This window comes from Trichosurus vulpecula, chromosome 8 (genome assembly GCF_011100635.1).
Source record: "Trichosurus vulpecula isolate mTriVul1 chromosome 8, mTriVul1.pri, whole genome shotgun sequence".
NCBI classification, from domain to species: domain Eukaryota; kingdom Metazoa; phylum Chordata; class Mammalia; order Diprotodontia; family Phalangeridae; genus Trichosurus; species Trichosurus vulpecula.
In genome coordinates, this window is record NC_050580.1 from 167,931,799 (window position 1) to 167,959,160 (window position 27,362).

Consider the following 27,362-nt stretch of genomic DNA (forward strand, 5'->3'; position numbering starts at 1 on the left):
TAAAGATAGAGACTGGACCTATGATTTCATTGGCATATGGAAGTCCTGGGTGAGAAAATTCCTAAAAATTTGGGTCAGCATCTTTTCTGCAATTTATACTATTAGAGAATTGCCTAGAACACTGAGATTGTAAGTGGCTTGCCCAGGGTCACAGATCTTGTTTGCATCAGAGATAGCACTTGAACTCAGTTTTTCTAGGCTCCAAGGCCAGATATCCATGATAACTTCCTATCAAAAAATAAAAGACATCAGTCAGACTTATCTTTTAAAAAGGTTTGATCAGGAAGAGGTCATTCGGTAAATTAATAAGGATGCTTGGACTGATGTGATTTGAGGGGTGGGGGAAGGAGGCTGACGAAAGGCAATAAGATGATAGCTGTAACAGTGAAGAGATTTCTCATATCTATGAAATCACATTTTCATACACCTGTTACTATTAAGGCTTAAACTTGTTTGCACAGCACTTTATAAGGTTGTAGGATTCAGAGCTGGAGCACATCTTAGAGTTCATAAAACCCAGATCTCTCCTTATACAAATAGGGCCTTGAATTAAAAGATTTGGCAACAAGTGCTTTGAAAAGTACTTCAAATACATTATCTCACTTGAGTTGTCTCACAATAATCATCTAAATCAATCAACCTTACAAAGGGAACTAGGGATACAAAGACAAAAGTGAAAACTCCTGCCCTGAAGGTTACAATCTAGCTTGGAGGATAGCATATATGTACCCAAGTGGATAGACACAATGACTCATGACCCCATTTGGGGTTTTCTTGGCAGATACTTAAGTGATTTGCCATTTCCCTCTAGAGCTCATCTGACAGATCAGGAAACTGAGACAAACAGGGTTAAATGTCCAGGGTCACACAGCTAGTGTCTGGCGCCTGGATTTGAACTCAGGGAGATAAATCTCCTGACTCTAGGCCCAGCACTTTACCCACTGCACCACCTGAATGCCCAGGGTAGAAGTTAGTCCCAATTTTTCAAATGAGAAGCCTAAGGCTCAGAAATGTCTCCCTAGGTCACACAGATAGTAAGTGATAGAGCCCAGGGCCCTTGATTCTAAAGTCATCACTCTTTTCACTACTTCATGCTGCCAATATATGTCTAAATTAGGTTCTAACTGTTTAGTTTAATGAAATCAGAAAAAAAAACACGAGATGGTGTATTCAGGCAAATTGGGACAAAAAAAAAAGTCCTGACGCCCAAGTAACAGGCCAGTTAGCTGGCACCTTCAAAACAGTGGTCTTCCTGGCTTTTGCTACAAGTGCCATAAGGCCAGGTAGAATGTCTTTATGGAAGGGTGTACTGGGAAGACGTGACCAAATACTAGAGTTAAATTGGAATGGGATTGAGAAGCTGCAGGAATCCAGATGTTCACAATGTACATTGTAAAGCAAAATTTGAGGTCATCTGCAATCAGAGAGGGTGGGAAAACTGAAAGGCCTTCGGAGGGGTAGGGAAGCGAATGTCTGTCTGACACAGGAGTCTGTGGGCTGGGCAATCGAGAAGGGAGGAATAGCAAAGTTCTCCGCCGGTAGCCTGGGCAGAGTTGGTAATATGAGCTCTATAACCAAAGCTTTACAGGGCCGCTATCACGGGCAAAAGGTTTCTGCCATTGGGTAGCGTTTTCCTCAGGCTTAGGATCCTAGGTAGGCTTCTCCATCTTCCAGAGGCCCAGAGTCGTTGCCAAAGACGACCTCCACCTCCACCCCACCCCCCTTTTCTAAAGCACAACAGCTCCACTTCCCCCGGCGGGGGTGGTGCCTTTGCCGTGCGTGCAGCAGCCAGGCAGCCAGGCCGGGTACTTGCCCCTCCCCGGGGTCAGTGACAGCCACGCTCCGCGGCAAGCTGCCCCGCCGTTGCTCTCTCCTCTCTTTGCAGGTACCGGCTTGCTGCGGTGCACGGGGAGCCGCCGAGGAGGGCCCCGGAGATGTCCCGGCCATGCCCCCGCTGAGCCTCAGACCCCTTCGCCTCCGCCCGTGGCCCCGGTGAAGAAGGGGGCACAAGGCGCCCCCCCCCCCCTTAACGGAGCAAGGTTACCGAGCAGGCGGCCCCGGCCTCGGCCCGAGCCATGGCGGACTTCTCGCCCGCGCTGTCCCTGCGGGAAGGTGGCCCCCGCGCGGCCAGGCAGCCGGCCCTGGCTCCGGCGCCCTCGCCGCCTCCGCCACGCTCCCGATCGGGCTCGGAGTCTGAGGAGGCCGAGCTGTCCCTTAGCCTGGCCAGCACCAAGACCCGCTCATACGGCAGCACTGCCAGCGTGCGGGCGCCCCTGGCCGCCGTCGTCTGCGAGCGCCAAGTGCAGCACCGGGTGTGCGCTGGGGACACGCTGCAGGGCATCGCGCTCAAGTACGGGGTCACGGTGGGTGAGAGCAGAAAGCCGGGGGTTGGGAGCTGGGGGCCGGAAGAGAGGGAGCCAAGGCTGGGGTGGGGGGACCCCTGCATCCTGGCCTGGCGTGCTCGGGATTCGAGGAGCAAGGAGCTCCGGAATGGGAGGAGGAGGAGTAAGGGGAGGATCACCAGGCAAGGAAGAAACCACGATGGCCAGGTTACCGAGCCTGTGATTGCAAAGGTTACTTCAGCTGGTTGGAGCAGCCGGGGATGATGAATGAGCCAGGGCCGTGAACGTAATCACCTAATAGTAGTTGTCCGAGTGCCCATGCATGTGGGGTGCCACGCTGAAGACACGGTCCATGCCCTCTTGTCGAGTGTAAGCGGGGATGTAAGTAGGAATGGGGGCCACTTGAACGTGATTTTCAGGCGCAGAGGCTGCACTGCTGTGTTTTCCTCTCTAGCAGAGCCGGGGCAAAGAGCATTGTTGAGAAAAGAATTTAGATTGTTATTGTGCGTGTATTTTTTTTTTAAATGTAGAAGCAGGGTGTGGCAGTGAGTCAGTGATGGCACAATTGTCCCTGCGGATAATTTGGTTCAATAGACTGTGCTTAATTTAGATGTGAAATTACAGCCCTGGGCTCATTAGCATCTGTAAATGTGACAGACACCTGTTGCTAAGCAGCAGCCAAGAGCTGTGGTCCAGGTGAGCATAGGGGTAGATGTGTTTATTATAAATTTATCAGCTTCTGGATGTCTTAATCATATTAAGTTACGACCCTGGAGAGAGAAGAGGGAGACTTCAGGGAATATATATTTTTAGGTTAAGAAATTACTTTATGTAGTTCGAGTTTCCATTGTTGGTGAAGGACTTTTTTTCTCCCCAAACCTTTGTGGATCCCTTTTCAGCGTTCTCTCCTGAAATACCTTAGAAGCATGAGAGAAGGAAACAGTAGATGATCTTATCTATATACTTCACCGTTAAAATGAGACTATCTCTTCTTTACCAGACCAAAGAAGAGAGACGGAGTAATCTGTCTTGCATACTTGTGCGGGTATTTATTTACCAATCTTTTCTTTGTATCATTTAAACACATCCTAGTGTACTGTGTATCTAACATGCTGTGAGGATACTTGATAATCAAATGAACTCATTATTGTACCTCTAGGGAGTTCTCTGTGAAGTGCCATAATGTTCAGTTAAGCTATCTGGATTCCCCCGGGCTAGTTTTGGGGTCAGGACCAGAGGAAGTTAAGAAATCTGCCAGGTCACCTTAAATTTCCGAGAGCTGAAAATCAGTCTGTAGAATGGATTCTCTTTGTGTATGACCACAATGAAGGCTGAGAAATTCATTGGCATTATTAACCAGATGCAGACCTATGCACCTTGGAGAATTCCAGAGGGTGCTGTCAAGGAAAACCAGCCAAGACATACTCTAATACACTGCATGGTCCAAGAACAAGACACTTTGAGGGGGTCTGCAAGGTCAAAAAATATTTTAATAATAATAAATTTTAATTCAGAATATGGTAAATACCAACAGATATAACTCATAAACCAAAAGCTCTTGGCAGGGGGTGGGGGGAGGTCTTTAATAATTTTTAAAAGTGTAAAGGGTAGTGAAAGCAAAAAGTTTGAGAACTGCTGCTCCAATGGAAGGCTCTCTGGAATTCAACTATACCACCACTAAGACTTAGAGTTTTTTTCTTCAAATATAAAGCGCTTGGGAATAGCCCTTAGCATTTATTTCTCTGTTGTGGATTATCCTGATGTTACACAAGAGAGCTATTTAGAGTACAGAGTTGCTTTACTACAATGTGAAGACATCTTGATATGTTATATAATATATGTACATATATATGATATAAATAGGCACAGCACATAGACTATTTATCCTGATTCATTGAGCTTAGAACAATGTAATTTTTTTTCTCTGCATCACTTCCTAATTCCATCCTTAGTTTTATACTTGATCTAAATTAGAGCACTCTTTCTCACTGCTTCTCTAATCATCAAGGAAAACAAAGTCTTTCGTGTGTGTGTGTGTGTGTGTGTGTGTGTGTGTGTGTGTGTATTTTCGGGTCAATAACTATTTTAGACCTACTATGTGCAAGGCAATAATAGGCCTACACTGGAGATACAATGTAGGGGCAAAAATGAAGTAATATTTGCCCTCAAGGAGCTTACAGTCTACTTTTTTTCCAGGCCTGACTCTTGATTTTAGGCTGGACTGTGTTGTAGTCAACTAGGTGGGGAAGTTCCCTGAACAGAAATCCCCCTAAATTGGAGTCTGACTGTTTGAATCTTTGTCAAGTCAGCAACCTTCAGCTGTTTCTTGCTCTGAAACCTTTCCTAAACTGATCTACCTCCTGGCCAATTAATGTATTCCTTACTTATTATAAGTTTTCTTATCCCCAGTTTCTCTGCCTAGGTCCTAGTAATCTTCAAAGCAATTCTCTTGTGTTGCAAATCTGGCTCTGTATTCTCTTTTTGACTCCAAAGATGTCAATCACTATTATGCTCTCCTTACATTAGCCTTCTCAAAGCTCGTATTACACACCTAAGATCACTTGGAGCTATGGTAAGGAAAAACAAAAACCAAACCAAAAAAAACCCCCAAAAAACTAGGTTACAGAAGATTCCACAATTAGCTCATAAGTGCAGACCAAGGTTTTTCTACTTTCTGTTTCTTAGAGGGTGGAGTCTGTTTCTGGGAAGACACTGTTTATATTCTAAACTGGAAAGGGAAATTTGGTCTCATTAAATACTAGAAGATTTTTGTTTGTTTCATTTTGTTTAGTGGTGTAGTTCACTTTCTCCTTAAGATAATTTAGTTGTGAAAAACTTTGGATTTTAATCATGCTTGGCACTGGAGATACAAAGACAAAAATGAAAATAGATTTGTCCTTAAGGAACTTAAATCTCATTGAGGGGATAAATTTAGTGTAGGACCTTTTAAGGCTTTCTATCAAACAATTCATCTTGTTCCTATAAGAAGCCTACCAGCCCTATTAGAGATCTATCCCAAAACTAGCCAAGACTTTTACAGAATATTCTTCAGGAGACCAAAAATACTTTCCCGAGAATTTCTATCTTGGGCCTATCTTTGCTGTTTGAAGAGAGGTATTTTGTCTTATGTCTGCTCCTAAGGTACACTTCTCTGTGCACTTCAGGAGACCCAAGGCCTTACTTGACATACAGGTATCATTCATTTGTACAACTGAGGGGAATTAGCCTGTGGTTTTTGAACACACATAAGTTATATTTTTGTGCTAAAGAGTACACAGCTTCAGATCTCACCTATGACCAACTCTTCTTTCTTAGAAAAGAATGTAGAAATCAACTTTCAGGCACTGTTGCTTACTGTTAAAGTATCCGGTATTTTTGAATTATCCAATAGATTGCTGGTTTATAGAATGCTGACAGAATGAACTCCCCAACTCTGACATTACTTTGAATTACCTTGTAACTTTACAATTCTTTGACTTTCTTTTCAATATTCTTATAATGTCCTTATTTTTATTCTCTGGGTCTACTTATAAGATTAGGAAGATCCAGCCTAAAAATATTACAATTCATGTTAAACATATAAATATCCATCTTTAAAATAGTGATAATAAAAACTCATATTTAACAACCAATCATGTTAAACTGTTCCATAAATATAGTCCATACAGCAATAAACAATGAATTTATATGCAATTAAATCAAACAAAACAGATTAGCTACTACCATTAATCACTAGCAGCGTTATCAGTCACTTTACATCTGTGATTATAAGATAATACCCCTGTGGCTAAGAAAATAAATATTAAAATGCCACATGTGTAGCAGGATTATATATTATATTAGCAACTGATCCATTCACTGTGTATGCACAGGCACATCCAACCAGAAACCGAAATGCTTCCACGTTTGCTAAATTGTTGTGGTAGAAATATTTTTCCTCTTCTGGTTTCACTGCCTGAATTCATCCTGACTAAAGTAGAGACTTTGAAAGCAGATTGCTTAAAGAGATGTTAGCTTTGACAGGTATTAAGAAATTAAGAACTATAACTTACCATCTTTGAGGTGATCCACAGCATGTTCAATTGAAAACCGATGAACATATTGGGAACACTGAAGCTTGAGCAAAAATCTCAGTAGATCCCACATGTGGCATTTTTTAGTACATGTATACAACTCCACCAGAAATGATACCACAGGCTTTGCACTATATTTGCCAATGTTTGGTCATGAACCACACCTACCTGATGACTTGAGCTTTAGAATTTCTGAGGATAAAAAGCATGCAGTTGCAATCAATACATTTTGTGGTTGAGAGAGAAGGTGAAGAAAGCCTGCCACCTAGCTATGGCCTTAGCTCAGAGGGATTCTGGGGGGAGGGGAGGGAAATCAACAAGGCATAATATCTGTATTAATTTCCAAAAGCCCCAGCCAGGTGACACAGCTTTTATTTTTGAGAAACCCTGGTCAAGTCAAATTGGGTCAACAAGCATTTATTAAGCTCCTACTGTGTGCCAGGCACTGTGCTAAGCACTGGGGATATGAATTTAAGTAAAGAGAAAGACAAGTTCTTGCTCTCTAGGAACTCATTCTAAAATGAGAAGACAGTGCGTAAAAATGGATTAAAAAACTGGAGGTGGGGGCATGGTGACAAAGTCCTGGGAATAAAGGATAGCTGGCCAAGTAACCTGCAAATTAGCAAATGTATGGAAAACTACTCCTTTTCAAGTGTTCTATACACTTAACCAGTGTATAGAAAAACACCAGAGAATGAAGGTTCTATAAAAACAATTTATAGAAACCATCTGTTGCCCATAAGAGGGCTAATTGGACTCCATGAAGAGTAATACAGAAGTAATGATGAGCTAGCTAAGATTTTTGGGAGAGGTTATCCACCTTTTATATCCGTTCCATTTGAACACTAAACAATAGCTCAGGAAGGAATGCTTCTAGTGGGGAAGTATGTACAGAAACCTGTACTATGTATAGAAACCCACCAAAATTGGCTAGGCTTGAAGAAGACCCCAGTTTAGTCAGTGTTGGGGGGAGCCAGAGAGGGAGGCAGTACCCAAACAGAGACCTATAATTTTTCCTATATAAAATTTTATTTGTAAGGATATCTAAGGAAAAAGACTACAAAACTTAGAGATAATGATATTCAATCTTCACACACACACACACACGCGCACACACATGCGCACACACGTCCACAGGTTACAAAAGAACCAGAACTGTTCTACCTCTAATTACTAACTAAACTAACTGATGACGTTGTAGAAGAAACAAGAGAAATGGTTACTCGTGGATTCAGAGGTAATTCTTATTAATGAATTAAATCCAGTGCTGCTTTGAGATTTTTGATGTGTATATAGTGTTCTATTTAACTATTACTATTATTACTATTGCTAGTGTTTTATTGTTTTTCTCCTTCTGTAAAGTGGCGCTTTCCATTATGTTATGTGCACTGCATATAATATTAATATGGATTTGATGTGCCTCCAAAATGATCTTTAGGGGACTGAAAATTGTTGGCCAGGGGGAGAAATGTAATATCCATTTTACTAGGTTATCTCAGAGAGACTACAGATACTGTTGTTGTATCTTTAAAAGATGAGTAGGATGTTGTAGAAATAGTAGTTTTAACTGTTATTTTGAAGAGATACTGAGATGACTTGAGGAGATGAACAACCCTTTTTTTCTTAATGGAACAAAAAGGACTATAATGTCAGTATTTATATGTGAATAGACACAAACATATATAAAATGTATATAGGTGTAGATATATAGTGTAATGTGTGTGTGTGCATGCATGAGAGAATGTACTTGTGCCTCCTAAAAATGAAATCTGCACCTGTCTCTTTAGTTGTCAAATAAGAATTTACAGGAGTGAATAATAAATCAACCACAGTGGGGGACACACCTATGATTGTGATAGGCATCTTTCACCACTGATACAGGTGTGCAACTCAAATGAGTTGAATCTGTCTCCATTTACACAGGTAGGAAGGAAAAATCAGCATTTATTAAGTACCAGGCACTGTGCTAAGCACTTTACAGATATTATTTCATTTGATCCTCACAAGAACCCTATCCCCATTTTACAGATGAGGAAACTGAGGTTGAGGGAGGTTAAATGACTTACCCAGGGTCACACAGTTAGCAAATATCTAAGGCTAGATTTGAATTTACATCTTCCTGACTCCTGGTCCAGTCCTCCATCCATTGTGCCACCTAGCTCTTTCCAGTTAACATCTAGTGAAGGCCTTTAAAGCCCAGCATTCTATCATATAGTCTGGGATGAAAGTTCAAATGCCTTGTGTCCAGGGTCACACAGCTAGTCTAAGTGCCTTGAGCCCAGGTCTTCCTGACCCCAAGTCAATCCCTCTCTTCATTAGACCATTCTGTCTCTAATTAGGGTACGTATAGGCTTTTACATTTTAAACTATCTTTTATCATCTTTGTCAATTTCATGAGTGTGAGATGGAAACTCAGGTTTGTTTTAATTTTTGTTACTTATATTAGTGGTTGTTGATTGTGTTTGCAGCTCTTGGAGGGTCTTCAGAAGCATTGACCACTTATCTCTTGAGGCTCAAGGTCTTATGTATTTGTGTCAACTCCCTGTATATTCTAGAATCAGAGTTCTTTATCAGAAATATTTGACGTACAGATTTCTTTTCCCAGCAGACACTTCCTCCTCTTCTAGCTGCACTGATTTTGTTCCAAGTCACTTATTCTTACTGAGGCCCAGTAATCAGGAGTACACTAAGTGAAAGTGAAACAAATAAGAAACTGGGGCAGACATTAAGAGTCCAAGCCAAGTGTCAGAGCCAAGCCTGAATCAGACATTTCTCTGTCTCCAGCTAGACCAGGGAGGAGGTTAAGTACTCTGTAGGTTACTTAGTGTAATCTCTGTGTCATAAGTTATCACAATGACATGAAGGGCATGGATACATTTGGGGAAAATTGTCCGCCTCTGTGGGTCATTATTCCTACTCAGCACATCTGGAAATTTCACTGTATGACACCATCTTCTACGATCTGATCCCCCTTCGTATTAGTGCCTTACCTCTGAGCTTCCCTCGGTTTATCTATACGTGTCTTGTTTGTTGTGCATTTTGTCTGCACTATTAGACTGTCAGTTCCTTGAGAGGAGGGGTTGTTTCTTGTCTTTCTTCGTATCTCCAAATAGCGAGAGATTTTGGTTTGTGCACAGTGTTTGGGGGTAGTAGGTACTTAATAAATGCTTTTTGACTGACACTACGTAAGGCTCTCATGACATTAGTTATCAGATTCAGACCTTTTTCCTAAAATGCATTTGTAAATGGTTACCCATTTAGAGAAAAGGAAAAGGAAGGAGATTTTAGGGTCTTTACCTCACCTAGATTGTTTTCATTGCTGAATATGGATCTCGTAGTAGTCTCTGAATACAAATTGATTGATTGTTAATGGTGAAAGCAACATCAGGCATTGTTTCTTGGTGCAGGCAGAGCCCTCCCTCCTAGCTCAGATTTAAGCCTTCCGGCGAAATTGACTCTCTCCAGGCAGCTATTGAATTGCTAGAAAAGACAGCTATTTTTTATTGGGAAACAGGGAAGAGAAATCCAGAGTGTAGAAAGAGAAGGAAGAGAGAGCCCCATCTAGAAGTAATCAGCTCCTTCTCTGAACTAATGTAGCACTTTCTCTAGATCTTGCCACACTTTCACTTTCTATATTGTATTACAGTTTCCTTTTTGTGTTCCCTGCCTTACCTTCTCTATTTGACTTTAAGTTCCATCAGGGCAGGGCCTGGGTCTCTTCTTTGTATCTTCTGAACTTCCTCCCCTTCTCCCCAGCCATATATGTGTGTGTTCATTCTGTCTATCTATCTATCTATCTATCTATCTATCTATCTCTCTATCTATCTAAAATAAACAATTAAGTTTGAGGATAATGATGTCCAGATCCAGCATGGGAAATAGGAAACCTGGCCAATGACTTAAATTGTCTTTTTATTAAAAATTCCCTAAAGAGTGAATAGATCCTTATTTTTTAAAAAAAGTTTACGTGAGAATATATTACCTAATGAGCTCCTTATTAATGCTAAGTTTCTTTTAAGTCATCATTGATAGTACTTATAGTACTCTTTCACCATTTGTGCATAATTTGGCTGTTCTATTTTTTTTAATGGTACTTAGCACGTAATGAGGGTACTTCCCAGCACTCAGTGAATCAAAGTCCTTAATAAATCCACTCAAATATAGCATAGCTAAGACTGTTCAGGATCTTATTTAGGTGGGTGTGTATGAAGTATTGAGTATATGTAAGAGGTCTTGCCCCCCTCCCCCCTTAAACAAACTTTCTTGATTTCTGGTGTTTTTCTCTAAATAAAACTTCTGTTGCTTACTGTCTTTTGCTTTAAAAAAAAATTATTTATTTTTAACATTCTGCCTCTTGCTTTATGAGGAAAAAAAATAACCTTAGCAAGCATTCAGTTAGTTGCCTTGTGAACTATTTAACATAGATAATAGGATTTTAGAACTAAAAGGAACCTTAGACACCATCTCTCTCATTTTATAAAAGAGGAAACTGAGATGCTTTCCTCTTCTAGCCGAGAAGTGATTTGCCCAAGGGAGTAACTGATAGAGATGGAATTTGAACCCAGATCTTTTGATTCCAGATCTAACATTCTTTCCTTTATGGAAGATAATGTCGGGATTTTTTTTTTTATTATTTTTCTGTGAGAAGTCTCCATATGTCCTGTATAGACTTGTTTAATCTTTCCTCATTTAGATGCTGGATTTGGTTTGCATATGTACAAGATGCAAAAATATTGGAAATAACTTCTGATGCTGTTGTGGTTTAGACTGCCCACCCAGGGATGCCAAAAACTGTTGTGGTTTCATGGTATGTTGTGGTGGAACCTACTTAAAGAATTCAGAGTCAGACCACCCCTAATCCAAGTATGGGCATTTATTGAGATTGATGCCTCTCATGCTAAGTCCCAGGAGGAACCAGCACCTTCAGAGAAAGCATGATGGATTTTTTAATAGGGTAAAGATGCAATTACATAACAGAAATTATGAATATTAAAAAGGCAGGAGGGGTTTGTTAAGGGATTAGGTAATAGGGAAAGGGTTCCAGCCACAGTGGAACTGAACATGTGATTGCCCACAATGCATACAGAAAACCCATTGAGGGGGCATGTATGTATGATAATGATATTATAATAAGCCTCTTTACATCATAAGTTCACCTAAAGGACAGCTTTTGCTTTTGTTGTGCAGGTGCTTACTTAGGAAAGTCCCTTCTTTGTTTTGGGGTCCACATCCTGCTTGGGCATCCTGGAGGTGCTGCTTTCTGATTGGCTGAATGTTGTGATCCTATCTAAGGCTAGATGGATGTGGTTGTGGGTGAGTGCATGGACACACCTCCTGTTTCTGTGAGAAATATGAGGAATGGGTCTGGGGACAGTGGCTAGGTAGAGGAGGTGGCTGGGATACCATCACATGGACATGCCTGCTGTTTCTGTGAGAAATATGAGTTCCCACCTGTTTTTCTAGTGAGCAGTGAGGCACATATGAAGAAGTTAAGGTATTGAGTGGGGAGTGGTGGGAGTGGTGAGTGGCTAGGTAGGGGCAGTGAGTCTGCTGTTTAGTGGGGCCTATAAGGAAATTAGAATATTGGGGCCGGGGGCAGCTTTATTAGGATTCTATCAATGCTACATTGACAAATCACACTGTTAAGTGGATGTTTCATCTTAATAAAAGCCCTTAAAATGTCCATTAGATACCTATCAACAGCTAGTCATGATGGTACATGCCTGTAACCCCCGCTACTGGGGGAAGTTGGCAGATAGATTGAGCTCAGGAATTCTTAGCTGCAGTAGGGTTAAAGGCCCAGTGTGGGAACTAAGCCTCACACTAATATGGTGGGGCAGGGCTGGGGGGAAGGTGGGTGGGCTACCATGGTGCCTAGGGAGGGACATACTAGCATAGGTTGGAAACAGAGCAGTTCAAAATTTCCATGCTGGTCAGTACTGGGAATGGCCCCATAAGGGGCTGCTGTACTTCTAGCTTGGGTAAGATCAGGAGACCCAGTCTCCAAAAACAAAAAACCCCAAAACAAAACAGAAACAACTATTATTTGCAGTATAGACATTCTTCAGCAAGATGTACTTTTTACCTTTTTGACTGTTCTCAGTCATCTTTGATAGATCATCGTCTATTTCCTGCTGCCTCAGGATGGCTATCCTTTATTGTTCTATCCTGGACCCTTTTCTCTTTCCGTACCATCTCCATGATCTAATTGCTTCTCATGGGTGGAGCTATCATGTCTATGGAAATGAGTACCAAGTCTTTAAATCATGCTTGAAGCCCTGTCTTGACTTGTAGTTCTACATCACCACTGGATGGATCTCTCTTCCATAACCATCTCGAACTCCGTATGACCAAGCCAGAATTTATCTTCCTCCCTAAATTCTTCTTGCCTTCAAAGGTCTCTACTTCTGTTGAGGGTACCATCATCCTTGTATTCACCCATGTTCATAGCTTTAGCATCATACTTGACTCTCCCCCATCCCTAAACCCCCATATCTTATCAGTTGCTAAATCTTGTCATTTTTCAAATTTATCCATTTCTCAGCCACCAATCTCGTTCAGACTCTCATCACTTCTTGTCTGCTTTATTGTATTAGCCTCCTGATTGGTCTACCAGTTTCCAGTTTGCTTATTCTATCCTTTCTTCGATCCATCTTTCACACAGCTGCCAAAATAATTTTCTTCAAGAGCAAGTCTGACCGTGTTGGTCTTCTGCTCAAATAGTCTGGTATTTCTGGCCTCCCACAATCGGGATCCCACCTACTTTTCTAGCCTTATTTCACGTTTCTCCACTTCAAGAACTTTACATGCTAGTGACACTGGCTAGGTTATGAAAAGCTTTGAATGTTAAACAGGAGATTTTGTATTTGATCCTGAAAGTGATAGGGAGCCACTGAAGTTTATTGAGTAAGGGGTGATATGATCAGACCTGTACTTTAGAAAAATCACTTTAGTAGCTGAATGGAGGAGGGAGAGACTTGAGGCAGGCAGACCCACCAGAAGTCTTCTGCAGTAGTCCAGGCTTGAAGTGATGAGAATCTGTACCAGAATGGTGACAGTGTTGGAGGAGAGAAGGGGACATATTTTCAGAATGGTGCAAAGGTGAAATCAATAAGCCTTGGCAATAGATTTGATATGGGGCAGGCATATTTTTCCTGGAATGTAGTTGGCACTTAATAAATGCTTGTTGAATTAATTTGCTTAGAAAATGGCATGCTCTGGTCAGTTGAGAGTTATTATTTATATAATATACAAATTACTATTAGGGAATCAAAATATATCTAATAAGCTATTTAAATATTTCTCTGCCTCAGAAAGTATTTCAGGACTTTGCAGTACCAGATAATAGATATTTCCAGTTAACCTAATGTTAAGACAATGAGATCTTAGAAAGCAAATTATAATCATGTGAGAAGACCGAGTATGGTTAAGTCTTTAGTTGGTTCTCCTGTGGTTTTGAATATTAGCTTGTCTCAAATGTCACTGCCTCAGATGTCTCAAATGTCCCCCATGATGTACCATCACCCATAAGGAAGCCTGTAATTAATAAGGATCATTGACTTAAAGCTGGCCCAGACTTTAGACATCATCTAGGCCAACTCCCTCATTTTACTGCTGAGGAAACAGACTCAGGGGAAGATAGGTGGAGCAGTGGATAGAGCTTTGGGCCTGGAGTCAGGAGGACCTGAATTCAAAGTTGGACTCAGATGCTAGCTGTGGGACCCTGGGCAAGTAATTTAATCCTGTTTGTCTGTTTCTTCATCTTCAAAATGAGCTGGAGAAGGAAATGGCAAACCACTCCAGTATCTTTGCCTCGAAAACCTCAAATGGGGTCATGAAGAGTTGGACACAACTGAATAACAAGAACAAAACAGACTCAGAGAGGTTGAGTGACTTGTTTAAGGAAGGAAGGAAGGAAGAAAGAAAGAGAAAGAAAGATAGAAAGAAAGGAAGAAAGAAAGAAACAGTTATTTATTAAGTGTTTACTATGTTCCAGGCACTGTGCTAAGCTCTGGGGATAAAAGTACAAGCAAAAAGGTGACAGCTTCTGATCTCAAGAAGCTTACATTCTAAAGGGGGATGTTAACACACAAAAGGGGGCTGAGAAGCTTGGGGTTGGGGGGAGGGAATGAAAGCAACTAGTTTGCAGACATGGTTTTGAAGAACAGAGGAAGCCAGAAATAATGTCAGGAGGACAAGGCAATAAGTCATGTAGTTAATGATAAGTAATATTATTACTAAGTTAATTGTATTAGTTATATTAATTATTTTTTATATGATAAAAAAATTAAGTTAATAATAAGTAAGATAGTTACATATGTAGTAAGTGGTAGAGCCATGATTCAGATCTAGGTCTTTTAATTCCATATCCAGTGCTTTTCCCAACACACCACTCTCCTTCCCCCATCCAGAAAGCTGATAGTGTCAAATAGCTCCGAAGTCCTCATGTTCTGGATATTGAATAAATGATGCCTACCATCTGATGAGAAGGTTTTTTTTTTCTTTTTTAAAAAGGCTTCAGGAACTCTGGATTTTTGGAAATAATAAATTATGGCTATCGTTCAAACCTATTGTACAAAAAATAACAGCTTCTTTTAAGCTCATTTAATGAAAGTTTTTACTAAAGTGAAAGGGGTTGCCATTTTGAAGTCAGTCCCTTTTACTTACCATCTTTCCATCTACTTTACATTTTCCATCACACATAAACTTAGAATTTTACAGTTGAATGAGGAGTGCTAATATAAATTGCTTTGCAGGGTTAACTTTTAGAAAGACTCAAAATTCCTACAGTGAGAAAGAGAGAGATTAGAGGATACTGGATCCTAGTAACAAAGACATTTTCTTATGTGCCAGGCATTGTGCTAGGCATTGGATATACAAAGGGAAAAACAAAATGGTTCCTGCCTTCAAGGACCTCATATTCTATAAGGGGAGACATTTTGTGCACACATTATAGGTGTAAATAAATAAAAGGTAATTTTGGAAGAGAGAATCAGTAGCTGGGGGAGATCAGGAAAGGCTTCCTATAAAGAGAGGGCATTCCAGCTGAATTTTGAAGGAAACAAAGGATTCTAAGAGGCAGGGGTGAGGAGGGAATGTATTACAGGCATGGGGGACAGCCAGAGCAAAGGCATGGATCAAAGAACTTTTAGACTTTAGAGATCATCAGGTTTGTTCTTTTTCCTTCTTTCGTTCCTTCCTTTATCTTTCTTTCCTTCTCTCTCTCTCTCTCTCTCTCCCTCTCTCTCTCTCTCTCTCCCTCCCTCCTTCCTTCCTTCCTTCCTTCCTTCCTTTCTTTCATCTTTCTTCCTTCCTTTCTTTCTTTCCCTTCTTTTTTCCTTCCTTCCTTGCTCTCTTTCTTTTTTCCTTTCATCTAAAGTCCAAATAAGAAATAAGTTATATGACTTGCCCCAAACCAGGAAGCTAAGCAGCAACATGTGACTAGTTAGGCTCTATTGAAGACTGACCTCAGGTGCAACCTCTGGTGGGGAACATTTTGTGATTCCCCCCCAGTTGTTAGTGCTCTGCCCTTCCTCAAAGAATCCTTATTTGTTTAAATATTATCTCTCCCCAGGAAGATATAATCCCCTTGAGGGTAAGGTCTTTTCCCTTTTGGTGTGTCCCCAGTGTCTAGCACAGTGCCTTGCGTATAGTAGGTGCTTCATTCAATCCAATCCAGACACTTCTCACTTTAAAATAAATTCACATTACACAAATTTGACTTTAAATAAATTCTGAAAGAAATCTAAATGAGGATTCTAAATGAGGATCTGATTGAACTGCTAGATGTAAAGATTGTAGAAGAAGAAAGGGAATCTTTGGAACCAAGGTTGAACCAAAAAGATTCACAGCAAAGTGGTGGCAGAAGCATTTCATCGTTTGAGTGAATTTTTTTCTTGTATTGAAAAGATTGATTCAAATACTTCAAGATTTTTAAAAGTTCAAAGACTAGTTGAGAATACTATTGCTTGCTATTGCTGAATCAAAACAGAGAGCAGCTGTCCAAACATCTCTCAATAGCTTCATAAAAAAAAGGTTGCATGGCCAACTACCAGTGATAAAGCTTGGTACAGTGAGTGGGGATGGGGCAACACGATGCAAACCTATCTTAATTTAACTATACAATTCTTTCCATACTTTATCATTAACTTCACCTTTCATTTCATAATTCTGTTTATTTTCATGGTGCAATATTCAATATGTCTGCATTTTAGTACATTTTATGACTTACATAAAGGTATTATTTTGTGTATGCCTTTGTTATACAGGCTAAATGGGGTGGGTAGGGAGGGGCAAATTGCATTACAAATTTGCATCTTTGTGTAGAGGTCTGGACAATTGTCTGTTTATAGAAAGGGAGAACTGACTGTAATCCAATCCAATAAACATTTATTAAGTGCTCAAGTGCTGAGTTACAATTAATAAAAAAATACAATCTCTGCCTTCTAGGAGCTCACAATCTAATGGGGGGGTGGGGGAAAGAGACACACAAAAGGAGGGAGAAAAGGGCTTGCCGAGTGAATAATAGAATTAGTTTTGAACTAAGTGGTATGAATACAAGGAGTCAGAAAGTATAGCAGGAAGGCATGAACAGGAGCAACCTGTAGAAAAGCTGAAACTTTGGCTCTATGGCTCTAAATTAAAGTACTTACAGAAGTATAACTTAAAGCTTCTACTCACTTTATATTGTTTTGGTTTTTGTCTTATACTGACTAATTCCTCCTAAAGGTTATTAATTTTTATTTCTCCCCTTCTTCCCGCCCCTCCCAAAGAATATATAAAGTGTAGCTTATTGATTTAATTTCTCTTCCATTCATGCAAACGCGGATGGAAGAAGATATATGAGTAAATGAGATTTTTTAAAAATGAAAGTAATTTTACTTTGAGAATTTCATGACATCATATAAAATAATTGGAGAAACCCTATGTACATTGTTGGAAAACAGACTGGGAAATACAGATTTAATAATTGCAAATAATTTTTCTATTTATACCTACTTTACTGAAAATAATAACTTTCCTGAATTTAAGTGTATGTAACTTGCTATTTCCTTTTTTAATATATTCTAGATGGAGCAAATAAAAAGGGCCAATAAACTATTTACCAATGATTGTATTTTTCTGAAGAAAATTCTGAATATCCCTATCATATCAGAAAAACCTTTATTCAATGGGCTTAATTTGCTCGAGTCTCCTGAAAATGAAATGGTGGACAGCAGCCATCTTTCTCAAGAAGGAGAGATAGTGGAAGCCCAAGAAGACGTTGTCTCTCCTGTTCCTCAGGACTCTGATATCCAGTCTATTCAGCCTGAAGAAGTGTCTGCCAAAGATTTTCTACAGAGACTAGATTTGCAGATCAAGTTGTCAACACAGGCAGCCAGAAAACTAAAAGATAGCAGGTAACAATACTCTTTCAAATGTCAGAGCCTCCATGGCCAAAGAATAATTAAGTGCCCTTGCTTATTTAAATCTTTCCATTTCTTCTTTAAAAATTAAAACTCCCTGGATGTGAGGAGCACATTTGAACATATGAATTCTAAATTATATCACTGCATCCATTTTAAAGTCTTTCCTGTCTGCTTGCTTTGATCTTTGTTTTTAATTGTTGCATATAAATGAGTTAGGGCTTTTTTTTTTCTTCAGGAGCACCATGCCTACCCATATACTAGTGCCAGGAGTCAGGCAAGAAAGTAGATCAGCCGCGTCCCATCTCTGGGCCTCAGTTTCCTCATGTGTAAGACAAGGATTTGACTAGGTTACTGTTCTGTGAAGTCCCTTCGAGTTTTAAATCTGTGATCCAAAATGGAGATACTTCACTTGATCTGAATTCAGGAGACCTGGATTCTAGTTCCAGCTTTGCCATCAACTAGCCGTGTGACCCTTGGGCCAAGTGACCTACCTAATCTCTCCGGCCCTCATTTTTTGAGGGGATGGAGTAGGTGATCTCTAAGGTTTCTTTTCATTCTAAAATTCTGTAATTTGTCAGTGCTCAGTGTTGAGGCAGAATTTGCTGTTCTGTGGTAAGTACTAAGACCTTTTAGGAAAGCAATTCCCTAGAGGTTGGTAGTGAAATACTATTTTTCATTCTAGGAGTAAATGCAGAAGTGGGAATATTTCAGAAAATTTAGGGCATTATAGGAAAAATAAGATTCACAAAACAAATATTTGCAGTTCACCACAACTTTCTGGAAAGATACAACATGCCTGGATCGAGGACCCCTTGATTTTCCTCACAAAGTAGATATTGAGATAGGTATAGATGTTCATTTATTTCACCTGTGTCTGACTTTTTGTGACCTGATTGGCAAGGATATTGGAGTGTTTTGTGCCATTTCCTTCTCCAGCTCATTTTACAGATGAGGAAACTGAGGCAAACAGGGTTAAGGGACTTGTCCAGGGTCATAGACACTTGTTTTCAAATATTTGTCTTCAGATGTTCATAGAATAACTAGCAAGTGGTTTTGTAGCTCTTCAAATTGTCTGTGTCTGTACTTTTTACCCTCAGAGATGATGATAGTCCCTATGCAACATCCCTCTACCACAGTTAAATGGTTAATGGACAGACTTTGAAGAAGAAACATTTGGATTTTAAAGAGGACAACTGAAGATTCAGAAGGCTGCCTTTTGGATTCTCATTGCGGATTTCTTAAAGTGATGCACTGGTAATTTCACTGACTGTAATGGCACTGAAATTATTTGTCCTTTTCTGCCTTCTATAACTTGATATCCTCATTATGGCATGATAAGTAAACTTATATCCCTGAGCTCACTCTTTTGTAGGATGACTTGATCTTTAGGCTGGCTTTTGTAAATACTTAAAGCATTAAAGACTTCCCAATTTAAATGGTCAAAGTCAAAATATAATTTATCTTTGGAAACTCTAATAGAGAGTAATTGCCCTGTTAGTGAGAATGAATTTGCTGTGTGTTTATAATATCTGATGTGAAATATATATATATATATATAGATACATATATTTAGGTATGTATTACATATGCTGTATCATTATGAAGAACCAAATTTATTCCTCTATTTTGAAAAATAAACTGAAAATAAACTATGTTTACATACTTAAATCTTTTATTTTTTTAAACAAAGGAATAACAATAGGCTTGTTGATAATAATATTCTGAAATGCAATGCAATATGACGTGGTGGATAGAAAGCTGGTCTTCTAATCAGAAAAGATCTGGGTTCAAATGCTGCCTCTGACACATACTATGACCATTAGGAAGGCACTTTTCAGTCCTCTGGGCAATGCATTACTCATCTGCATTAGCGAAAAGTTTCCACATTCATATAGTCAGTCAGTCACTTGACATTTATTAAACACCTACTACGTTCCAGGCACTGTTCTAAAGGCTGGGGATACAAAGAAAGACAAAAGACAGTCTGCTCTCAAATCGCTCACAGTATAATGGGAGAGAGAACATGAAAATAACTATGTAGAGACAAGAGACAGAGACAGGATAAATTGGAGCTAATCAACAGAGGGAAAGCACTAGCATTAAGGGGAATCAGGAGAGGTATCTCATAGAAGGAAGAATTTTATCTGGGACTTGAAGGAAGCCAGGGAAGCCAAGAAACAGAATGAGAAGGGGGAACAGCCGTGAAAGTGACCAGAGTGAGGAAATGGGACGTTTTATGGGGGGAAGAGCAAGGAGGACAATGTTACTAGATCCCAGAGCTGGGGTGAGTAAAATGTGAGAAGATTGGAAAGGTGGTGGTGGTGGAGGGGCAGGTTACAAAGGGCTCTGAGCACCAAACAGGGGATTTTATATTTGATCCTGGAGCTAAGAGGGAGCCACTAGAGTATGTAGTAGGAGTGTGATGTGGTCAGACCTGTTCTTTAGGAAGATCACTTTGACAGCTGGGTGGAGGATGGATTGTAGTGGAGAGAAACTTGAGGCATTGAAACCAATCAGCAGGCCAGGTGTTGAAGTGATGAGGACCAGTACCAGAATGGTAGTGGTATCAGAAGAGAGAAGGGGGCATATTTAAGAGATGCAGGTAAAATAACAGGACTTGGCAACAGATCGGGTATGGCACATAAAAGTTTACAAAGCACTTTCCTTGAGTGGTAGACAGTGTTAGTATCTTTATCTCTGTTTTACAGATAAGGAAACCAAGCTTCTGAGAACATAAATGTCTTGCCCAGTGTTAGGACTGAACTCAGATCTTTGGATTCCAAGACCAATACTCTTTTTTCCTGTACAGTGGTGTTTCTATCATGTGCTAATCAGCTTTTATTTTAATTGTAGTTTTAATTAAGTTTAATTTTAAAAGCTTTTTCTCTTGCAATTTGTCTATTTTTCACAGATGTGTAGTATATCACTAGAGAGTAATTGATAAGCAAATACGTTAGAATACTAGTAACTCATATCACCTGAGCTTATATTAGCTCAAGTACAATGAGATCCATTGCTCCTCAAAAGAGATCAATTAAGTCTTGCATGTTGGAAAATAGAAATGGATGAAGGATCCATATTGCCTAGATCATGACAATCAGTTGAATGGGCAGAGCCCATAGAATTAGTCCAGTACTCATAACTTGGGCAATCGCTCCAGATTTCTTAGCTTAGAATTGAATAGGAGGAAATTGGTTTTGGTTACATTTGGAGGAATGTGCAACATTCTTAACAATTTGAAATTCTTTGCAGATACAAAAACCCATATTTTTAACCTTAATATTCTCTTGGTGCTGCTACATGGCTACATGCTACATGGACCATCATAATCTCAGAAGAGTCAGTGTGGCAGGTGACCTAAGGGACAATACAACAATGCATTGTAGATAGAAGCAGGCTGCAGCATGGTAACAAAGATGACCTGTGTTGTTGCATCACCATAATTCTCCAATTTATCTCTCCCACTTCCCTACCCAGAAGGCCATTCATTAAAACAAAGAACAAAAAAGAAGAAAACAAAGCAGTCCAGTAAAATTAATCAACATATCAATAAAGTCTGACATTATATGCAGTCATGCAGGTCCCTAGTCTCCCATCAGTGACAGTGGCCTCCTTGCTGTTCCTTGTACAAGACTCTCCATCTCCCAACTCAGGGCATTTTCTCTAGCTATCCCCCACACCTGGAATGCTTTCCCTCTTCACCTCCAACTCCTGGCCTCCTTCAACTTTCAGCTAAAATCACTCTTTCTACAGGAAGTCCTTCCTGATCCCTCTCAATTCTAGTGCCTTCTCTTTGAAATTATCTCCAACTTACTTGTCTTTATCTTTTTTTGGTGCATAGTTGTTTGCATGTTGTCTCTCCCATTAGACTGTGAGCTCCTTGAGGGCAGGGACTATCTTTTGTCTTTCTTTGGATCTCCAGCACTTAGCACAGTGCCTGGCATATAGTAGGCATTTAATAAATATTTATTGACTAACTTCTTTGGGGCCAAAAGGGCTATTTATCTTAATATGGTAAAATTATTATGAAATATTGTATTCTTTTGGGTGCAAATTTTAGGAGAGGTATGGTGTCCATAAGTGACATGGTGCAAAGAGTGTTTGATGTGGAGTCTGAGAACCTGGGTTCAAATCACAGTTTTATGTTGTACTAGCTGTGTGACCTTAGGCAAGTCACTTTACTTTCCTAGGCCTGTTTCCTCATCTGTAAATTAAAGGGCTTGATAGTAGTTCAGATGGATCATAGATCAGGAAGCAGTCTCTTAGGTCTTCTTCTAGTTCTGTGTCTATGATCCTACGACTGATGTCAGAGTCCAACACCTCTCATTTTATAGATAAAAAAAAACTGGGGAGGGAGGAGTAGATCACACAGTTGGTAAGTAGAGGCAGGATTTAAAACCTTGGCCTTTGACTCCAGAGCCGCTGGTCTTACCAATTGTACCATAATGATCATTAACCAGTGCTATCCTGGTAAATGTTTAACAATTGGTTGTCTGGGGGAAAAATATACAGGACACACTTTTTAAGTTTAATATGTATTATTAATCTTTTCTCCATCACTTTCTTAAGTCTAAGCAATCAATAAAACAATAAATCAAGTCCTGATTTGTAGTGTTTGCCATTTTCTAAGACGTAAATACTCACACTGAAAATTTAACATTGGCTCTCCAATAGAGCTGGCTCCAGCATATCCATGCTGTTGGCATGAGGTGGCAGTAATCCTGGTACTGAAAACACTGTCTTCCTTCCTTGTTGTGATGAGTCAAGGTTTGTGAGAACTTGTGTTAGCAGTTTGGACAGAAAAGGAAGGGGTGGGTTGGGGAACAAAGAGAAGGGAATAAAAGAAGAGAGATAAGAGAAGAAAGAAGAGGAAGAGAAAAATGGAAGGAAGACCAAATGGGAAAGGAGAGCCCAGAAGAAGAGAAAGAGAAAAATGGGAACAATTCTAATAAATTCTAATAAACATTTATTACGTGCCTACTATGTGCCAGGCATTGAGCTTACCACTGGGGATATAATTAATAAAAAGAAACATAGTACCTGTCTACAAGGAGCTTAGAATCTATAGGGGGAGCTAACAGAGAAAAGAGACAGGAAAGGGGAAGTGGGGAAAAGGTGAGGAGGGGATGGGAGACACCAGAAAGTATCTTGTTCCCGGGAGCTGAAACTGGACAAAGCAGCAGATGCAAAGTAAAGTAAGATGAGAGTCCAGTTTCTGCCCTCTATAAAGGAAGGCTTTGGGAGGAGTTTGGTGCTTGCTCTCCAGCCCTCCAATCAGAGGGCAGAGGAGGGTGAGGAAGGTGGTGTCTGTCAAGGCTTGAGTTAGCAGCAAGGTGATGAGTTCAGAAGTGAGACAGCTTATCCTAGGAGGGCTACTTTGTTCCAAGGAGTTGAAACCAGGAAGAGCAGGAGATGAAAAATGGAGAGAAACAAAGGAAGGAGAAAGAAAAAGAAGGGAGTAAAAGGTGAAAGAAAAAAAAGAAAGGGAAAGAGGTTTTTCTTTCCACCTGAATTCTTATTTTCTGGGGACTACAGCTAGTCTATCATTCACTCATTCATTTCATTTCATTCAACAAATAAACATTTGTTAAATAACTGTTTGGTGCAGAACACTGTCCTCAGTGCTACAGAAGATACATTGTTTAAGTAAGCTGATCCCTGCCCTCATGCAGGTTACCAACTAGGAAGAGGAGGAAATGGAAACCCAGGTAAGCGTAATGCACAATATGACACTATAGGTGCATTGAGAGTTGCAAAACAAAGTGGTCAGTGAGGCCTGTGAGAGGTCTTTAACCAGTCAGGATGATAGGGAGGAAGGGGTTCCAGTTGGGCTTTAGAGCATTTGTAAGAATTTAAGAGGGAAGAAGGGTATTCCAGGCAGAGAGAACTACATAAGGAAAGTGGAGGCTCAGAGGTGAAAGAGGAGCAGGTACTGAAGCATCTACCTCTAATAAGAGGTAGATGCCTCCAGTATAGGGGGGAAGGGACAATTGCCAAGGAAAGCAGGTGAATATAGTTTACTGTTTCCTGTTAAATTTGCTACTGTGGAAGGTGGCTGTAGTGAGTATGTTTCATATATAGTCAACTTCCCCTTTTCCATTTGTCCTTCAAATGTGCGTTTATTTTTCTGAGCAGAATGGGCCAAAACACAATTTACCAACAGGAATCTGCTACCCTTACATCTTCTCTCCTGCATATTCACTTGGTATTTGGTCTCTGGGCCATAGTCCAGTATCTGTTGGGGGCTCTCTTTTCCATCCCTCTCTTCTTCTTTCATCTCAGCTTTTCCTCCAGTTTTACTAACCCATCATCTGGAATTCTCTGAGCTGCCTGTTTTCTTCATCTTTAGCTCAAGACTGACTATGCCAACCTCTGCTTCTACTTTGTTCACCTACTACCCAGCATTCATCACAAGCTCTCTAGATGAGAGACCTTCCTATGTCAATTCTTCCTATTTACTAGATTGTTTCCTCCTCCACTGCTCTTTCTTTTCAAACCTTAACTGGTTGACTGCTGTATGTGCTGCCACTTTTGGGGACTTGTACATTCAAAAGGGATTTATTTCTTCCTAGCCACTGTTCCTTCAATTCGGGTAAACAGCCACCATGTGGGAAATGCTCCTTATGATAGGAGCTCCTGACCCAGACAACCTGGCATCCTATAGCTGTAGTTAATCAAATCGTGTAGAATATAGGTTACTTTTCTAGTCCATTGTGGTTTTTCTATTTTTAAAATAAAGTGACAAAACATAACATTAATGTGCTAACATTTAGCAGGATTTAAATACCACATACAATTAATTACCCTTCTCATGAACCTTTAATAGATATGAATCTTAACCCTTTTCTTACTGTATGTACTTTTAAACAATATTTTATTTTTTCCAATTACATATAAAACAACATTTAACATTTTAAAAAAATTTGAGTTCCAGATTATCTCCCTCCCTCCCCTCCCCCCTCACTGAGAAAACAAGCAATATGATATAGGTTATACATGTGCAGGCATGCAAAACCTGTTTCCGCATTAGTCATGTTGTCAAAGAAAACACAGATAAAAAAGCAAACCCCAAGAAAAATAAAATTTAAAAAAGTATGCTTCAATTTGCATTCAGACTCCATCAATTCTTTCTCTGGTGGTGGATAGCATTTTTTATGACGAGTCTTTTGAAATTGTCTTAGATCATTGTATTGCTGAGAATAGCTAAGTCATTCACGGTACAATATAATTGTTACCATGTACAAAGTTCTGGTTCTGCTTATCTCACTTTGTATCAGTTCATGGAAGTCTTTCCAGATTTTTCTGAAAGCATCCTGCTCATTATTTCTTATAGTACAATAGTATTCCATCACAATGATATACCATAATTTGTTCAGCCATTCCCCAATTAATGGGCATCTCCTCAATTGCCAATTCGTTGCCACCAGAAAAGAGCTGCTATAATCATTTTTGTACATATAGGTCCTTTTAAAGAAAATCTCTTTGGGATACAGACCTAGTAGTAGTATTGCTGGGTCAAAGAGTATGCACAGTTTTATAGCCTTTGGGCGTAGTTCCAATTGGATAAGTTTGAAACTCTACCAAGGATGCATTGATGTCCCAATTTTCCTACATCTCCTCCAGTATTTGTCATATTCCTTTTCTGTTATATTAGACAATCTGATATGTGTGAGCTGGTACCTCAGAGGTATTTTAATTTGCATTTCTCTAATCAATATTGATTTAGAGCAGTTTTTCATATAACCATAGATAGCTTTGATTTCTTCATCTAAAAACTTCCTGTCCACAACTTTTGACCATTCATCAATTGGGGAACGACGTGTATTCTTATAAATTTGACTCGATTCTTTATATATTTGAGAAATAAAGCCATTATCAGAGGAACTTACTGTAAAAAATTGTCCCCAGTTTTCTGCTTTTCTTCTAATCCTGGTTTCATTGGTTTTGTTTGGGCAAAAACTTTTAAATTTAATGTCATGAAAATTATCCATTTTACATCCTATAATGCTCTCTCTTATTTGTTCATAATTTACTGTATTTAGAGAAAGGAATTTTAATTCATCTCACTAATAAGATGCAAAATATCAAAAGCTACATCCATAAGTTTATATAGATAGCCTTGGGACTTAAAGTCACAGGTTTCTTGCAGCCTTTTTCATTTTAGTTGAAAGTACTTCAATCTTAGCCTCTTATTTTATTTACTAAAGTAACTTCCCTGAGAGTTTTAGTTCCTTTTTCTTCAGAACTCTGCCTTTTCCCAGGCACACTAATAGATTGTTGGTAGAGCTCTGAATTTGTTTAACCCAGTGGTTCTCAAAATTGTATTTGCTCAGGGAAGAGTATTGTTTTCTGATGAGTAATAGAGCATACCATGGGAGAACAGGGAGACAATCTTGGACATTGCAAGTGTAAATCTCCTAGAATTCCTGGCAATTTTAGCTGAAGCAGTATGTACTAACGCCCACCTTTTGAGGACCATTAGTAACCATTCTAGAAAGCCAATTGAGAACACGCTAAATAGTGACTCCCTTTTTCCTCTAGAATACAAGACAAACTTCATTGTTTGGTACTTAATATCTTAACGACCTAGCTGCAGCTTATATTTCCAGGCTTAAATTGCACATTATTAACCTTTACGTAGTCTATAATCTATCCAAACTACCTAACTTGCTGTTCTTTGTACACAACAGTCCATTCCACATTGCCATGTCTTTGCTCTGGCTGTCCCTCATGACTGAAATGTACTACCTATTTACCTCTACCTGAAGGAAGTCCTAGCTTCCTTCAAGACTTGTCTTAATTGCCACTTCCTGCAAAAGGCCTATCCTGAACTCCTCGGTTGCTAGAGCTCTCTTCTCTCACAATTATTTGGTATATGTTTTGTATTTCATTATCAATGTACTTGTTTCACTCAATAGGATGTAAGCTCCTTGAGGGCAGGGATGCTCATGTTTTTGTCTTTGTATCCTCAGTAGCACCTAATAGATGTTTAATAAACCTTTGAATGAGTGAATGTCTTGGACAACTCATGCTCTTTGGGCTACATCCCAGAAGGAGCACCCTTCTACTTCCAAAGCTGCTGTATGTTGCTCCCTTGAAAAGCTGCTTTTATCTGCTGGGATGTGTTCTCTACTGAGCTGTCATCTATTGGTTCTTTTCAGAGCTGCTGCTGTCATCTTTTGGCTCCTGCTGAGAACCTATTTATTCTCCACTGTTAAGCAGGTACTTACAACCCTTTTTATGTGCTGACCCCTAGCCCTCCTCCTTTAGAGTGGGGAAGAATGGCTTAGACTCCCACAGATTTCTGGGATTTGGAATTTTTCTAATTATCTACTAAGGCAAGGAAATATCACATGGTTTGGGTACTAAGATGAGACTAAAGGAGAGCCCATGAAAAAGAAGAGGAGAATATACACACATAGAAGGCATAGGGTTTCCCTTGTTGGCCATAAGCATTAATTTAGCTGCAGAAGCCATGGAGAGGAGAAGCCCTCAGAGCAGGGTTGGGACTTTGAATGGGAAGAAGTTTGGGTGGCAAT

General features: G+C 39.8%; 1 protein-coding gene across 1 annotated transcript; it reads left to right on the forward strand.

Moving 5' to 3' along the window:
• Nucleotides 1-1,855: 1,855 nt before the first annotated feature.
• LYSMD2 (LysM domain containing 2) lies at nt 1,856-19,563 on the forward strand. The gene is made up of 3 exons (XM_036735954.1): nt 1,856-2,363; nt 17,486-17,814; nt 18,921-19,563. Exons 1-3 carry the CDS (start codon nt 2,076-2,078, stop codon nt 18,961-18,963), a joined length of 660 nt encoding a protein of 219 aa, XP_036591849.1. The 5' UTR covers nt 1,856-2,075; the 3' UTR covers nt 18,964-19,563.
• The last annotated feature ends 7,799 nt before the right edge of the window (nt 19,564-27,362 follow it).

Bases quoted from the DNA above. Each gene is read 5' to 3' on its own strand.
- LYSMD2 (XM_036735954.1), top strand. From the start codon at position 2,076: ATGGCGGACTTCTCGCCCGCGCTGTCCCTGCGGGAAGGTGGCCCCCGC. The intron at 2,364-17,485 runs GTGGGTGAGAGC...AATATATTCTAG, and splicing joins CGCTCAAGTACGGGGTCACG to ATGGAGCAAATAAAAAGGGC. The intron at 17,815-18,920 runs GTAACAATACTC...TTTTACCCTCAG, and splicing joins AGAAAACTAAAAGATAGCAG to AGATGATGATAGTCCCTATG.